Here is a 15098-nt window from a genome sequence, read left to right as displayed (position 1 = left end):
GATGTTGTTTAATTGTTGATATATTTATGGTCCAAGTCACGTATTCAGTTTTGGCGGCATCTCTTCCAGTTTGTCAAAAGGTCTTCTGATCAGGGCTCTATAAATACATATCTAGGGCAGATATGTAATATTTAATGCAGCCGAACCGTGTATTACAATGCCGTTATGTGATGACTTTCAAAGAGAAAAGCAAGAACACTCGGAATTAAGTATTATTTTATTCTTTATCAAAACCTCTGAAAAAAGAAATGTGTCTCTCAGAATCGAAAGAGAAAAACCTATGGGAAAAACACAAAAGCATTGTACACAATTTAAACCAATTAATATCGTATAATTAACTAGGATAAACTGATGTTTTTTTTAGTGGATGAGTAGTGCAGATATCACTGTTAAATCATTTGATCATTGGTTTTATTATGAAAACGGCGAGACCGGAAATACTGTTTTCAACCCGTAACTTTACATGGAAGCTTGCCGCATATACACGTTCTCCTGACGAAATCTCAAATCATCTTCGTAATATCTATCAAACTATAGATCCTACATATCGACTGGACGTGGATTCTAAAAGTACAATATATACTTCTCGCTAGAAATCTAATCATAAAGCGTTTTAATGGCCAAACTATCCTACAATTTAGGATTTTACAGAGAGGGTTATTTGTGAATAAACAACCCTCTGTAAAGTTTGCATTCAACGAGAGCACTCGAGGCCGACAATTTTCAAACGTAATTATAGGTCGTATTAAGCGCTTGAACAAACGACATATTTGGTCGTAATAAGGGCTTAAACAATCGACCCATTTGGTCGTATGAGTTGGAGGACTTGTTGCTTCAATGAGATGTCTGGTATGTTTAAACTGTGTGGAACCCAGTAATTTACAACAAAACATAAGCACAGAGAAGAAAATTCAATACCCATCATACAGCACAGGGCTATTGATTTTGTGTTTTGTGTGAGGGTTTTTTCAAGCAGCATAAGAAAGTGCTGCTGATATGATGTTCATTATTACATGGTGTAAACTGGAACCAAAGGGTTGATTCGTCTCGTGTCTGTAGACGGTTGATTCCAAGTGCATGCTTGTTATTTGGGAAAAATACATCTAGTCACATTGTATTTGTTGTTCTTTTGAAGTATCAAACACAATGTCAATCTATCGTGTCTGTTCCTCAGGTACAAATCTCTATTCGTTCTCTCAGACTCAGATTGACAGCCCGACCTCGGTGAGCCCTAATGTTTCCTGAAAGGTATTCCTGCCCTGCTAATTTTTACGCCCAGTCAGAACATTTGTTTCCGCTGAAGCACAGCTAGTCAAGCAACAAATTAATAGCGACTGGTGGAACAAGATTCTCAGAGGGCCGTCGTGAAGGTTCACGCAGTGGAGTCTGACATCCAATTAGTCACTTCAATCCGTAATGCAAGTGAGTAAAAACACTGGCATTATGTTCATTAAATAGTGGAAAATGACTATGTTTATTGGATTACTAAAGGGTTTGAATCAACAAAACTCCCTTTATGCATTCTGCAAGATGTTTTCTTAACATCTAAATGCCCATATTCACTGTTGGTCAAATGTAATTTTATTTTATTTTTATAGCAGGTGGAACAATTTAGTAACCAGACACATTTGCACAGTGCAACAAATGGCTGAACCACATGCCATGAACAATTCTGAACTCCCTCCTCAGCACAGTGGGGTTTGTTAGCTGATAGGGCTAAATCAATAAAAGCGCTTTAATTAAAAGCTCTGGGACTACACCGTGCTGTCATTATGAGAGCACAAATTAACCGTGCACAGGTCCCTTGTTACTGTTTCAATTTTCTGCTCTTACAGAGTGAGACACTGAGATTAAAAGGTCTTCATGTGTGTATGGGGATTACACATCCTGACACGCAAAATTTGTTTTCTACCTCTATATCTCCTGAGATGAACCCTCGTTCTGTTCCTCTCTTCGCTGTCAGTAAAGTGACAGCTGACCCCTTCAGGGAGGACAAAGCTATTCAGCCCTTTGTCACATCACTTTCTGAACAAAACGATCATGCAACCGATGAAATACTTGAGGAGCCATGTTACAGCTCATGTCTTATAAGATGATAATACAAAGAGTACTCAAGTAAAATAACTGTAAGGAATGTGCAGTCTGTGCATTCAACTCAATTCTACATATAAAACCAACTTGCTCAGCGTTTTCCTTAATAGAACTCAGATAATTAAGCAAATTGGTCGATAACAAACAGAAAGTCTACAAAAACAACAAAGGGTGGAACGAGCAATAAGAGCCACATAACTTAAGTAGCCCGGCTCTTCAACAGCAGAGTAAAACATAACCGAAGCAAACAACACAGAGATAAACAATTTAAACCCCACAACAGTACAGCTCAGAAACAAATATTAAAGCTGACTGAGAGTGGCTAATCTACAAGTTATCATTGATGATTTGGATTGTATATGTAAGAACTTGTAGGGTCTCATTACTAATTTGAAGTGTAATGTCTGTCACAAAGCTGAATAACGGATGCAGAGTGGCACACACCTTGAGTGTTACACATTGGCTTTAAACTAGCATTTGCAAACTGGCAATATGCACATTTAAAATACATATTTGCAAAATTCACCAAAGACTTCATCAAAACCTCTTACTAAATGTTTGATGGTTGAGGATTGTGTCTGCAACCTTCATACAAACTTTTGTTTAAAGTGTCAGAGGAGTTCAAGAGATTTGATCAGTATTAGATAAATGATTATAAAATACCGCCCCAGGCCGCAAAAGACCACACAACAAAAGATTGATAGATGAGGACTGCTGAATCCGCCATCAATGATATACAGTAACATGTATTATTTAATGTACTACAAGTATATCATCAGTACTACAAGTATATCATCAGGTTGCCACATTTAGTTTTACTCTCCCCTTGTGTACTGTCACATCTCGTCTTGTCCATCATCATGCAAAGTAAACATCACTAATACGCTCTGCCAGCAATTCTTTTCAGACAGTGAATCAAGTCTTTTGATGCATATCAGCAGACAGCGAGGGAAAAGAGGGCATGTACAGCGGTAGGGATCTCTATGAGAATGGCTCACGAATTTTAGCAGAGGCAAAAACAAAGAGCAGTGTGCACCTGGTCTATTATATGAAAGGGTAACTGGGGCTCGGCGTCACATGAGTGGGTCGATCCAAGCGAATGCCAAAATGTGTCGCGCAAGAACAGGGAGAGCAACGGGTTCAGGTCTTTTGAGGACAGGAGAGGGGGGGGAGCTCTGCAAAAAAGAAAATGATTTAAATATTATAATATATCACCATTTTAAGTTAACATTATACATATCAGAACAGATCAGCGCAGCAGCACGTATTTGAACAGTTTGAGATGTCATGGTAGTTTTAGTTTTGTCAGAGTTCATCTGATTTAAATACTAATATTATCGCTTTGCAGTTGTATGCCTCAACCAATCAGTCAAGTTGAAGTTTAAATCGATGTATGGTCAAAAGGTCATCACTTAATTTTATCCTATGAGACATGTATGTGTAATTGTCATAATTAGCAGCTAGTTACGGCCCAAAACATATTTTTCAAGATCACAGTGACCTCCAACCACTCAATTCTAAACCACGTGGACGTTTGGGACAGAGAAATTCCCTCCTAGCATTCCTGAGTTAACTTGTTTATGAGAATATAACATGTTGTATGGACAACCCAAAAACATGTTGCCTGCGGCCATGCTCTAGCAGGCATAGATTAATCATAAATGAATGGATGGATGTAATGGACAAATCTGTTTATAAGAGGACTTAATATATTCATGCCTTAAGGCTATGGGTAATTATTTGCTGGTGCAATGGAGACATCTATATGTAAAGCAGTAGGCCATGTCACCCTTCTGTTTATATTTGGCAGCAAACATGTGGCTGACTGTCCAGAAGAAAGGGTTCAGCTTGATAGTGCAGTCAAGTGTGGTAAAAAACAGTCATGCCGTTGTAATGAGTCGTTAACAGCTCTTTCCTTTCAATCCGATCAGCAGGCTCCTCCTAAACAGGAAGGCTGAGGGCTTGCAAGCTCGCAGGAAGCCACATTAATTACTGTGACGGCTGTGTTCAGCTTCATTAGGATGGACAGCCGCACTGCTGGAAGGAAAGACTAATATTCTGATGAATGCGATAACGAGGAAGTGCAGCACCGCAGAGATTTCAAAGGTTGGATCTGATTTATAGTTATGCATCTGATTCATGGGAATGTAGGAAGTGAGAAAAACAGAGTCCATTGGTTAGCGTGTTTATTACCACAGAATCATTTTGGTTCAACCTACACGTCCAACATCGATTACTGATTTTCACTATAGTGCACTTGATTTGACAATGTTTAAATATTTGCATTAGCTTCAGGTGATACGTTACAAGATACTGAGAGGTGATAAATGACAAGCACACGTCCAGTTATCATATAAAAACCCAAACGAGACACAAAGCGAGAAATAAATACTGACGTTGTTCAAAACATTCACATTTACAGTTTTCTTTTTGTAATAGTTGCAACACACAATTATGAAGCCATATCAAAAACTGAATGTCAAGATCATCTCTTTCACAAACCTCATATTTGACGAATGGAAAACAAACAAATGCAGCGAGTGCAGATTTACTCTATATTAATGCCAACTACAGCAATTTATATTATTTTCAGAACCTTCATTATATTAGATTTATGTAATTCATCGACAAAGAAACAGAAAAAAGAAGCAGAGCGTTCAGGCACAACAAATACCCTGAAGTGAAATAAAAACACCGGACATTAAGGAGGGGAATAACTTATGTAATGAATGATTAACGTGAGATCTATTGGATATCAATCAACCCGTGTGCCAAAGCTTTACTTCAGAAAGTAAAGGTGCCTTACACTTCTTGGATCTATCCTTGGGACGATATTACCACAACACTTTACAACATTATGCAACAAATGAATTCAGCTCAAGGTTAGAGTTGTATCAGAAAATTAAGAACATTCTGTTAAACAGATGGAATGCCATAAATAGGCCAAATGGTCACATTGCACTGATAGATCTTGTGTTTGTAGTAATATATCTGTTGCTTATGGTCGTTAAAGAGGTTAAAATGGTTGTTGTTGTTGTTGTAGACAATTTGTAGGAAAACTGTCAGCACAGCATGTTTGTTAAATGAAAACTTGATGGGGGCATGCATTATGGTTCATCTACTGTTAGCATAGAGTAACTGCAGCATGATTGAGAGTGTTAGTATTAATGTTCATCAGAATTTCACGAGTGACATCATGTTTTATTTTTTACCACAATAACAGATATTAGCATTTGGCTAACATTTGAGCTTTACAGGAGCTCTTCGTCTGTATGTGCTGTACAGGTCAAACACAACAACATATTCGCTGGGAGTGAAAATGAAGACATTCAGCGCTGCGCTCCACTGTGGGGAATTCCTCTGTTGGAGTGTCCATCTCCGTGGCTGGATGATGTGTTCAGGGTCTGCTACGTTCATCAGCCTATCTCTTGGGGTCTGTCAATGTCATCGATGGCGGCCAGCAGTTTCTGACGAGCCTTCTTGTTAATGTGTGAACCCAGACAAACGTTCACCAAGTTGGCCAGCTGCTTCATGGAGTACTCCTGAGAAGAAAAAACAACACAAAAAGGGAGTCAGCCTCTCAGCATGAGGCTTTCAGAGAAACGCAGGTGTTGACATTTGTCTGGGAAAAATAAAAGCGCTACTCAATTAAACTTTAGGTAGTGTTGCATAGAAGCTACACTGAAAACGTTGACTTTTATTAAACGTATGACTTTTTGTAACTGTATTAGGTTAGTTGAAAGCATACATTCAGGGAGGATACACTTAAATTATCACCTATTATGCAAAATCCACTTCTTCATGTCTCTTCTACATAAACACGTGTCCTCTCTGTGTAAAGAGATTCTGAAAGATTCACGAAAAAAGATTCTCTCACTTTTTGTCCTGATCCATTTATATAAAAACCGGTCTGAAAATGAGCTGATCAGATTTTGGCCACTTTATGATGTCATAACGATTTTTTGGATTGTGTAACCATTAGCCAATCACCAACCAAGGTAAACCCCCCCCCCCCCCCCCCCCACATCAGCACTTTTGAAACAGGGCTGAAACAGAGGGGATTATGGGTAATGCTACAATGATCTGTTTGGTATTTGGAGCCAAACACTTCAGAGACATGTTTTGTATATATATCTGAGAGCTATAATATAGTGATGAAAAACAGTATAATAGGGGACCTTAATGTGATTTTTTAACATGAACCATTTAATTAGAGTCAACGTTTCAGTGTAACGCTACCATCTTCCATTCCTCCCGTCTCACCCTGTGGGTTCTTGATAAACTGCTCCATGTCGTTCTCCGTCAGGTAGTAGGCCTTGATGTAGGTCTCGACAAACTCTTTATCAGGGATGGGTCGCAGGTCGGTCAGCTTCTCCAGCTTCATGAGGAACTGCTGGAAGTCGAGCTGCATCAGAGCCCGGCCCTCATTGCTGCATTTCTTCACATTAGCATAGCTGCAGCAGAAAGGAAAGAGGAACATTAGCAGCGAAGAATTCAGGTGGAGGTGGGCGATGCTGGAAAGCCTGTCCTTTTTTCTTTTGATTCAACAAAGTCCTCACAGGTGTTGGCCGAGGGGAAATCTATCACATTTTCCACCCTTGAATAAACGGATTCCTTACAAGCGAGCCAAATCTGTCAGCAAACTCTTTTCTCGAACTCCACGTGGCACTGTTTTTACTTTCTTATTTTAGCGCCCTGGTGTGAATTTGTTATGCATTAAAAAATGGTCTGGGAGATGGGTTTCAGCTCGTCTTATGCCGATTTCTATAAACATTAGAATTAAAAGGAATCTATCAAAGCTCCAGCAGCGAAGTTAACAAAGAAATGGGAAGTCATTAAAGTTAGGGGAGAGACTCAGAATCCATTAGTGTATAAATTATTTATGAATGGAAATAAAAAACGAGATATACGTGAAAACACTTGTGCCATTTATATTAATAATAATGAAACCTGCATGAGACACATTTAATTTTAGACTGAGACGTAACAAAGACAAATCAATCATCATTATTATGTATGTCTTTTTGTTCCGCATGCTTCCATTTTATTCAAGTTTGATTCCTTTTAATTTGTTCTTTACCTTGCATGTGTTGGATTACATCTGTGATGTTTTTCTTCTTTTCTAAATATTTGAGTGTTTGTGTATTTTTAGGAAACAATCAATTGAAATGTAGGTATGTTAAAAACAATTAAATGGATATTTATAACAGAGGTGCTGTGAGTCAGTTGTTAATCATCTATTTAAAGACTGCAGTGTGTTTTTATAAACATGACTTATGAGTGTGTGTGTGTGTGTGTGTGTGTGTGTGTGTGTGTGTGGTGTGTGTTGTGTGTGTGTGTGTGTGTGTGTGTGTGTGTGTGTGTGTGTCTGCATGTGTCCTATATTAAATATGAAGTCAGCTTGTTCCACTGAGCTGTCTGTGGAATGTCAGGAAGAGTGTGTGTGGGCTAGTCATACACATGTATTTCAGTGTGTGTGTGTGGGTGTGTGTGTGGTGTGTGTGTGTGGTGTGGTGTGTGGGTGTGGTGTGTGTGTGTGTGTGTGTGTGTGTGTAGATATTCCAGGTGTCTGGCAGCCTGAGGACTGTTGTCCACTGGCAGGTCGGTGACTGTGACATCTACAGAACTTTAGCACACCACACACACCGCTCTCTCTGTCTCACACTTCATCTTTTCTCTCTTCTCTTTCCATCTTCTGCCTCACACCCTCTCTCCCCCTGTCATCTTCTCTCGTCCCTTTGCTTCAGGCCTGTAAGCGTTTGGCGCTGAGTGTTTGAGCTTCGCCTCAGAATGCTAACAGAGCCACTCTCGGCGTCTGAGGGGAGTCGAGCGCTGGACAGAGAAATGAAACAACAGGCTAAGCGAGGCGGAGAAGAAACAAACAAATATGACCACCACCGCGCCTCGCTGTGGCAGAGGGGGGGATGATATGCGTGTGTGGAGGGAATGTATTTGGAGAACCAGGCAGACGGCAGGAGTCTGCAAAAGCTGCTTCAAGGTGCCAAGCATTCGTAACGGGCCATTTGTTCGCTGGAATGGGTTCAAAGTTCTCTTACGCAATGGGAAGAAAAGTACTCAGCGAATGTGTTGGGATGTAAACATGTTCCCTTTTCTCAGTGGGTGAGGGCAAGCTTTTACTGAGGCTTTATATCCATCCAATGTTGTCCTTCTTTAAAACACTTCGCAGGCACTAAACCATTTAGCGGACCATGTTTCTCCGCTGCTATTACAACCCCACATAAACTCTCACTGCAAAGCGAACAAATGAGCGACTCAGACCGACGTCGGGCTCCACAGCAGCCCTTTTTTTGTTCTCAATAAAAATGTGTGTAACCCTCTATGGTGTAGCCTCATGATAATTGTCGGCTGTTAGCGACTGGCTCCGTCACGGCCGAGCGTCTCTGCTGTGCATCCAGTCCGCGGGGGTGTAAATCACACCTTCAATCTGAATGCAGGTACTGAGGAAAAAACACTCTGAGGCTCCGTCACCTTTCACAACCCATACGTCTCGCTTAAAGTGGTGAAATGCATATTAAGGGATTTGTCAAGACGTTTTACACTTTTTGTGAGTGGCCTGTTTAATGCAGATGTGACAGATGTGGACTGGCACACAGGGTTGCCAGCACGAGGAGAGAAAGATCTGCCGGGGATTTAGTTGTGGTTTTTCTGTGCGGGATTATTCAAAAGAAACATGGCAACGCTGTTTCTAAGTTTCTTATGTACTGTAGCTAATTTCCCCTTGGTCTTCGTGGCAATTCCACTTCTCCTCGATCATAATCTCTGAAAACCTAGTGAGTGGGATGCAGTGACTCACACATGCTGTTGGGAAGTGTTCAGCTTAGACTCTTTTCAAGCACAAAAGGGTTGTCATAACGATACGTGACAATAGACTTAAAACTCCCTGTGGACGTAAGAAAGAATAATCGGTGTTGTATGGGTCTGCCCGTAATTTAGCTTGCTAACATTACAGTTCTGAATAAATCATGACACTAAAATGTGGATTGAGCAATATGCATTTCCTTTCCCTGCATTTGGGTTTCCAGACCTGAATTGATTCTTGAATAGCTGCTGAGATTTCCTAAATAAATATTCAATTCACAAACACCTGAATGAGGCTTCTAGTAAACCAATCAATAGGATTGCTGACTTTTTATTTTTTGACTTAATATATTTGTGAATAATGCATTAATGCAGGTAGGAACTGCTTACTGGAAGGAAATCCACAAAGTAACAACACTTTTTTTTTATTGGCAGGAAAACGCTAAAAGTGAATTCATAGCATGTAGGATTTCAACATCACGTTTGACCTTTGGAGCTTTTCTCCTGACATTTTTTGTTCAGCTGGAAATCAACAAAGCGTAAAGAGAAGTCTATAACGCTCAGGTGAAGTTCAAATAACTGCAATCTCCTCTGACAGGTTGGAAAGACTATCCAATAAGATAAACTTCATGTAAGTCTATTGTCTTTTCATCAGATATTGAGGCACAAACAGGAAGTAGCTTTATCAAACCTAATTAAATATATTTTGTCTAAATAAATGACCATGTGCATTTCAAGAACTGTGTCCCGCTGATTTACAGTTTGGCACATAAAGAAAATATGACACCCAATAAAAGGTGTTGTTCTACAGAGATTTCAACAATAATTCAAAGTGACGGAAAAAGCCGCTTTTGGCTGCTACAGTACCTCAGCAGACTGACGCCAGACTGCACACCTCCCCTTGAAGCTGAAGAGGTGTTTTATGGCTTCTCTTACCCCTCTACTAGAGTCCTGTTGGCCAGGCGGATGCAGTGCTCCCACAGGACGTTGGACACAGGCAGGGGGATGCGTACATGTCTGGAAACATCCTCCAGACGTTTGTTAAACTGCTCGAACTCCTGCGAAGGTAGAGGAGAGAGATGAACATATTAAGTCAAGTTAACTTGAGTGGCATAGAAAGTAGCAAAATAAATGAATTTCAAGTGGTTTTAACTTCTTTATGACGATGTATTCATAATATCTCAATGTAAAACACTTTATTAGCTTGTGCAAGGTTTGATAAATAAACACACATCTATGTATATTATAATGTATTGACTGTACAGAGGAAACAAGCCAGTATGGGATGATAAAAGTTGAACTGGAAGATGTAAACATAATAAAAGTCTTCACGGCCGACCCTATACATGCACTTCCTCTGACTCACTCTCAGCTACTCTGTGTTCCTGGATGACTTCCAACACCAAACCTGAACAAAAGCTGAACAGTGTTATAAAACGACCTTGTGCTGTGAATTTCACAACCCAGTTATTTACAGTGTGCAAAAATAAAATAATAGGGATTTGCATGAATCTCTTTTTATCAAGCATGTTTATACATTTGGCATACCAAGACGATTCTAAATATGGGTACAAGAACCTTGAAGTGATCAAGGATAAATACTTTTTCCCAAGCCTATAGTATGTCTGGGTTTTTGTAACGCAACTCTACTTTAGCCGAGCTGATTTAATGATTTTTCAGTCTGGACTAATGAACAAAACATCCTGAAGCAAACGGAGCAGGAAGTATGAACCCACTAAGCCACAAATCTGTTGAGCACTGCTAAGTACTCTTCGTAGGATTGGGAGCATCCAAACTGGACTCATTCATTCATTCACTTTTTGACGCATTCAGACACAATAGTCGGCCTTTGGACTGTTTAATCTTTCAATACATACTTGATATTACATTTGAGATGTGTGCTATAGTTACATCAGAGATCTCACCATTTCTTGCAAACATGGTTTTCATGCCCAAGTACATACAAAGGACACCAGTCCTGAGGGAGTCGTTACAACTGGCCTCCACATGCTTACCCTTACATGTTTTAACACAAAGAAAAGAAGAGGAAACATCTCAGCGGACGGTGTTGGCTGCAGGATACAATCACACACAAGTCACAAGTGGCCCGAAGCTACCTCTTTCGATGCTTCTGTTTTGTAGCTATAAACAATTTGCACTGCTTACTCACTGCGCTCTGAATTGTTCAATTATGGATGATATTATACAATTATGATATTACGTTGCTGTTTACAGGGAACAAATTGCAGAACATCAGAACTGGTCAAAAATAAGATGGATGTGTCTCAGGAGAAATATGTGGTTTTCCTGGTGTGACTTTTCAAATATATGTCTCAACTTTAATTCAAACTGCATCTTATTAACAAAAAAAATGAAGCTGAATTTGAAGGCGTACACAATCACCATTCATTTTGCAGCCAAGAGTGAAATGTGATTAATTCACAAACAGTCTCACGATAGTTTCTGACTTGAGCAGCTTGTCAATTAAGTCATTCTGCGGCTGCTGCATTTCCTCGCCACTTTATATGCAAATCAATGCCATTGTTGAATGGCAGTGATCAACCTGAACTCATGAATAAAATATTCTCCCGTGTGCAGTGCAAGAAAATGTAGCGCACGCTTTTCAAGCAATGCACAAAAACACAATCCATAAGCATTATGAGTGTCTGACAAGTTGGCAGAGAGGGCTATTAGCAGCTGATGAGGAAAAGCACCTTCCTGTTGTAACATGCATCATGTCAGTCCATCAGCTGGACCACTTTGTCCCGGTTAGGTATTCAACCCAGGCTCGTGGCACAGAGATTCCCCTCAGGTCATTTAAAAGCTCATGAGCTTAATTAGTTGGACTAAACTGCAGAGCCGCCGGAGCTGGACGAAGATCTATGAGCCATTTAAGAATTTAAAAGGTACGTTTGCAAACTTTTTACAGACTTTTAGCCTCGTGACTGTTTGCGGGTTTATTTATTAAACCTTTCAATAACATCTGTGTTTACATTTTTTATTTAATCAGCAGCTTTTTAAAACATGCTGATGCATAAATAGGGATTAGTCTTGGTTAAGTGCTGCTCTGCTCAGGATTTCACACGGCAGCGAGCCCTTCAGACCTTTCTGCTTCTAAATGGCAAAGGTTATAAAACTAGTGCAGTGTGTCCTTCCATCCCATGCAACATTTATAGGGGATAAGTGGGCAGCATGCATAAAGACACATTTAGAGGAAATCTTCCACTTCCAAAAATACGTGCGGGACTGGTGAGCTCGGACGCATTTAACAAAACTTCAGGAGAGATCTGCATTCAACTCTCAACAGCTCACCCACCCTGTGCTAAATTATTCAGCACATCCCATATAATTAATATTAAAGTTCCCTGAATGAACTAAAACTCATAAAGGGACTCAAGGAACTTCTTACCTTTAAGTGGAATAAAGACTAATCCTTAATGTTAATGACACAGATGTTAAAAGGATAAACACAGATGACATTTCTCAAGACAAACAAAAACACTGAGGAAAATACCAGCTAGCTAAAAGCAAATCTGTTGCCTGTTGTTTGTTCAACTTTTTGTAGATATTTTACTTTAATGAATCCAATACCATCATTTTAATGTCTAGCCTACATTATAGCACATACCAAGTTCCATCAACAGTCACCTTGGCATTTCCTCTGAAACCTTACCTTCAACAGGACGTCCACGTATACATTATGCTGGGACATGATCTCCCTAATGTCCCATTTAACTCCAGCCATCAGGAGCAACATTTGTTCATAGTCGATGGCCTTAGCCGCAACAATCCAGTAAATTGGTTTCCGAAGTTCACTGGCTGTAGAAACTGTCTGAGAGGAAAAGAAAATAGATCTTTGTGAGTTACACAATGTGTTTTTTATTGTCATGAACGTAGAAAACCTTTTGTGTGACACATAGAGTCGAGGTCACCTTGCACGTCATCAATTCCACAATATTTCCAAGAGTGTTTGGGGTAAATAGACCTGTCTACGTACCTGAACATTTCAAATATCAAGTTGACAAAAAAGAAAAGACTGAGTGTGGTGGTGAGTAATGGATAATTGTCTCCTTTGTTGTTGGGGACCAGCACTGAATGCAGGTTGGCAGTTACATGCTTGTTTAGCTTTACTGAGAAACAGGCACAAATGCTAAAACCTGCCAATTAGTTAAACACCAATTATTAATAGTGACTCTGACATATGCTTTGATTCTATAATAGATAACGACACATGATAAGGAGATGATTGGTTCCGCCTGTGTAAGTCTAGCTGACAGTGACAACCTGGTTTGCAGTAACTGCACACACACACACACACACACACACACACACACACCACACACACACACAACACACACACACACACACACACACACACACCCACACACACACACACACACCACACACACACACACACACACACCACACACCACACACACACACACACACACACACACCAACACACACAACCACACACCACACACACACACACACCACACACACACACACCACACACACACACACACCACACACACACCTGGGAGTAAAACTGTTGCAGGAAGGGCTTCTTGGCTGCCGGCATCATCGTGTCCAGCTGGAACTGAAGGGATTCAAACTGTTCAGCCAGAAACACCCTGGAGCAAAAACAGGATCATATCAGTTTAGATTTCAGTTTAAACCGTACATTGGAGCAACTGACAATAAGAGACTGAACATCAGATGTTACGTTGGTTAAAATCATGTAAATAATACAAATAAAATGCTAACCTACAGTCTAATTCTCCCCATGGTAATTAAAGATCAGTGTAATAAATAATTAAATCGGATAGACTCCAGTGTTGTCACGACATTAATTATCTCTCAACTCCGCACGTTGTGAGCAGAGCTTTCATTAATGAAAATCTCTCAAGGCACCAGTTTTTTTGCAAACGCTCCGGAGGTCGTTTTCATTCACAAATAACCCTCTCTGGAAAATCCTAATTGTGGAATAGTTTGGCCATTAAAATGCTTTTTATTAGATTTCTAGCGAGAAGTGTATATTGTACTTTTATAATCCACGTCCAGTGGATGTGTAGGATCTACAGTTTGATAGATATATGAAGATGATTTGAGGTCTCGCCAGGAGAACGTGTACTGTATATGGGGCAACTTCCATGAAAAATTAGCGTGGGTGAAAACAGTATTTCCGGTCTCGAAGTTTTCATAATAAAACCGGAAGTATTCCCCACACTGTCAAATGATTACGCAGTGATATCTCTATTACTCATCCACTAAAAAACATCAGTTTATCCTTGTTAATTACACAATATTGATTGGTTTAAATTGTGTACAATGCTTTTGTGTTTTTTAACCTTCGATTCGGAGAAACAAATTGTTTTTCGGAGTTTAGACACGACAGAGTTTCCGAAGACACTACACTACCCAGAATCCCCAGCTATCGTTTGGGACTACAACATCCGCCTTGCTTTACAAAAACCCCGTGATTAGTCAAAGCTCTTTGAAATGGAATGGAACCACGCCAGACTATCCAAAACTGGACTTGGACGGGTCCAGCCCGGCCCTCCCCCCCAGAATTACACTTGCTGGCTATTGTGTGTTTCGCAACATGTTCTATGGCACGTCTCTACTGGGAAATGTAGTTTTAAAAGACGTTTTCGTATTTCCCACAATTAGAAGTTGCCAGTATTAAACTGTATACATCCCTGGAGGTTTAGGGGACACGAAACACATTGGTGTTATCAAATTTAAAACATATAATTAATACATGGGTGAAAATTGCTTGTGTCCATAATGGGCAGCATTAATACCACATGACAGCTGGTCTTATGTCTGTGACCCCTCCTGTTGTTAATTGATAGCCTGAAACATGCACTTGTCAAGGTTCAGATGCACATTTAGCAAATATGGCAGTAGCCATCGATCATCTTAAGATAAGATCACCAAGTTGGGAAATGTTTTTGTTACAGCCTGTCAGCATGTTACTCCACTATTCATAGTTACCTGGTATTTACTCTACTACATTTATTTTGTTACTTTGCAGATTCTGATTAATGATGTGAAATATAAACAACCCTTAAATCAGACTTTAGTTACACCTGAGTAAAATTCAGCCTATCAGTTTTGTCTGTTTTGCACATCCTCCTGTTAATATCTTTGGACGTCCTGCACTAACTGTTTTATTGTAGAGA

General features: G+C 39.9%; 1 protein-coding gene across 1 annotated transcript; it reads right to left on the bottom strand.

The window, feature by feature from the left end:
• Positions 1-5507: 5507 nt before the first annotated feature.
• Positions 5508-13698, bottom strand: LOC117454893 (syndetin-like). Its single transcript, XM_034094162.1, has 6 exons — positions 13682-13698; positions 13448-13544; positions 12584-12742; positions 9847-9968; positions 6326-6545; positions 5508-5633 (listed from the first exon to the last, which is right to left on the bottom strand). The coding sequence occupies exons 1-6, from the start codon at positions 13696-13698 to the stop codon at positions 5508-5510; spliced, it is 741 nt and encodes a 246-aa protein (XP_033950053.1).
• Positions 13699-15098: the final 1400 nt, after the last annotated feature.

Source organism: Pseudochaenichthys georgianus, chromosome 11, assembly GCF_902827115.2.
Source record: "Pseudochaenichthys georgianus chromosome 11, fPseGeo1.2, whole genome shotgun sequence".
In the NCBI taxonomy this organism is placed as follows: domain Eukaryota; kingdom Metazoa; phylum Chordata; class Actinopteri; order Perciformes; family Channichthyidae; genus Pseudochaenichthys; species Pseudochaenichthys georgianus.
The sequence above is the reverse complement of the archived record's forward strand: the minus strand, read 5'-3'. Positions and strand labels throughout refer to the sequence as shown.

Excerpts from the sequence above, each read along its gene's own strand:
- LOC117454893 (XM_034094162.1), bottom strand. Across the intron at positions 9,969-12,583 it reads ACGTGGACGTCCTGTTGAAG|GAGTTCGAGCAGTTTAACAA; the intron begins GTAAGGTTTCAG and ends CTACCTTCGCAG. Across the intron at positions 6,546-9,846 it reads AACAGGACTCTAGTAGAGGG|CTATGCTAATGTGAAGAAAT; the intron begins GTAAGAGAAGCC and ends TTTCTGCTGCAG.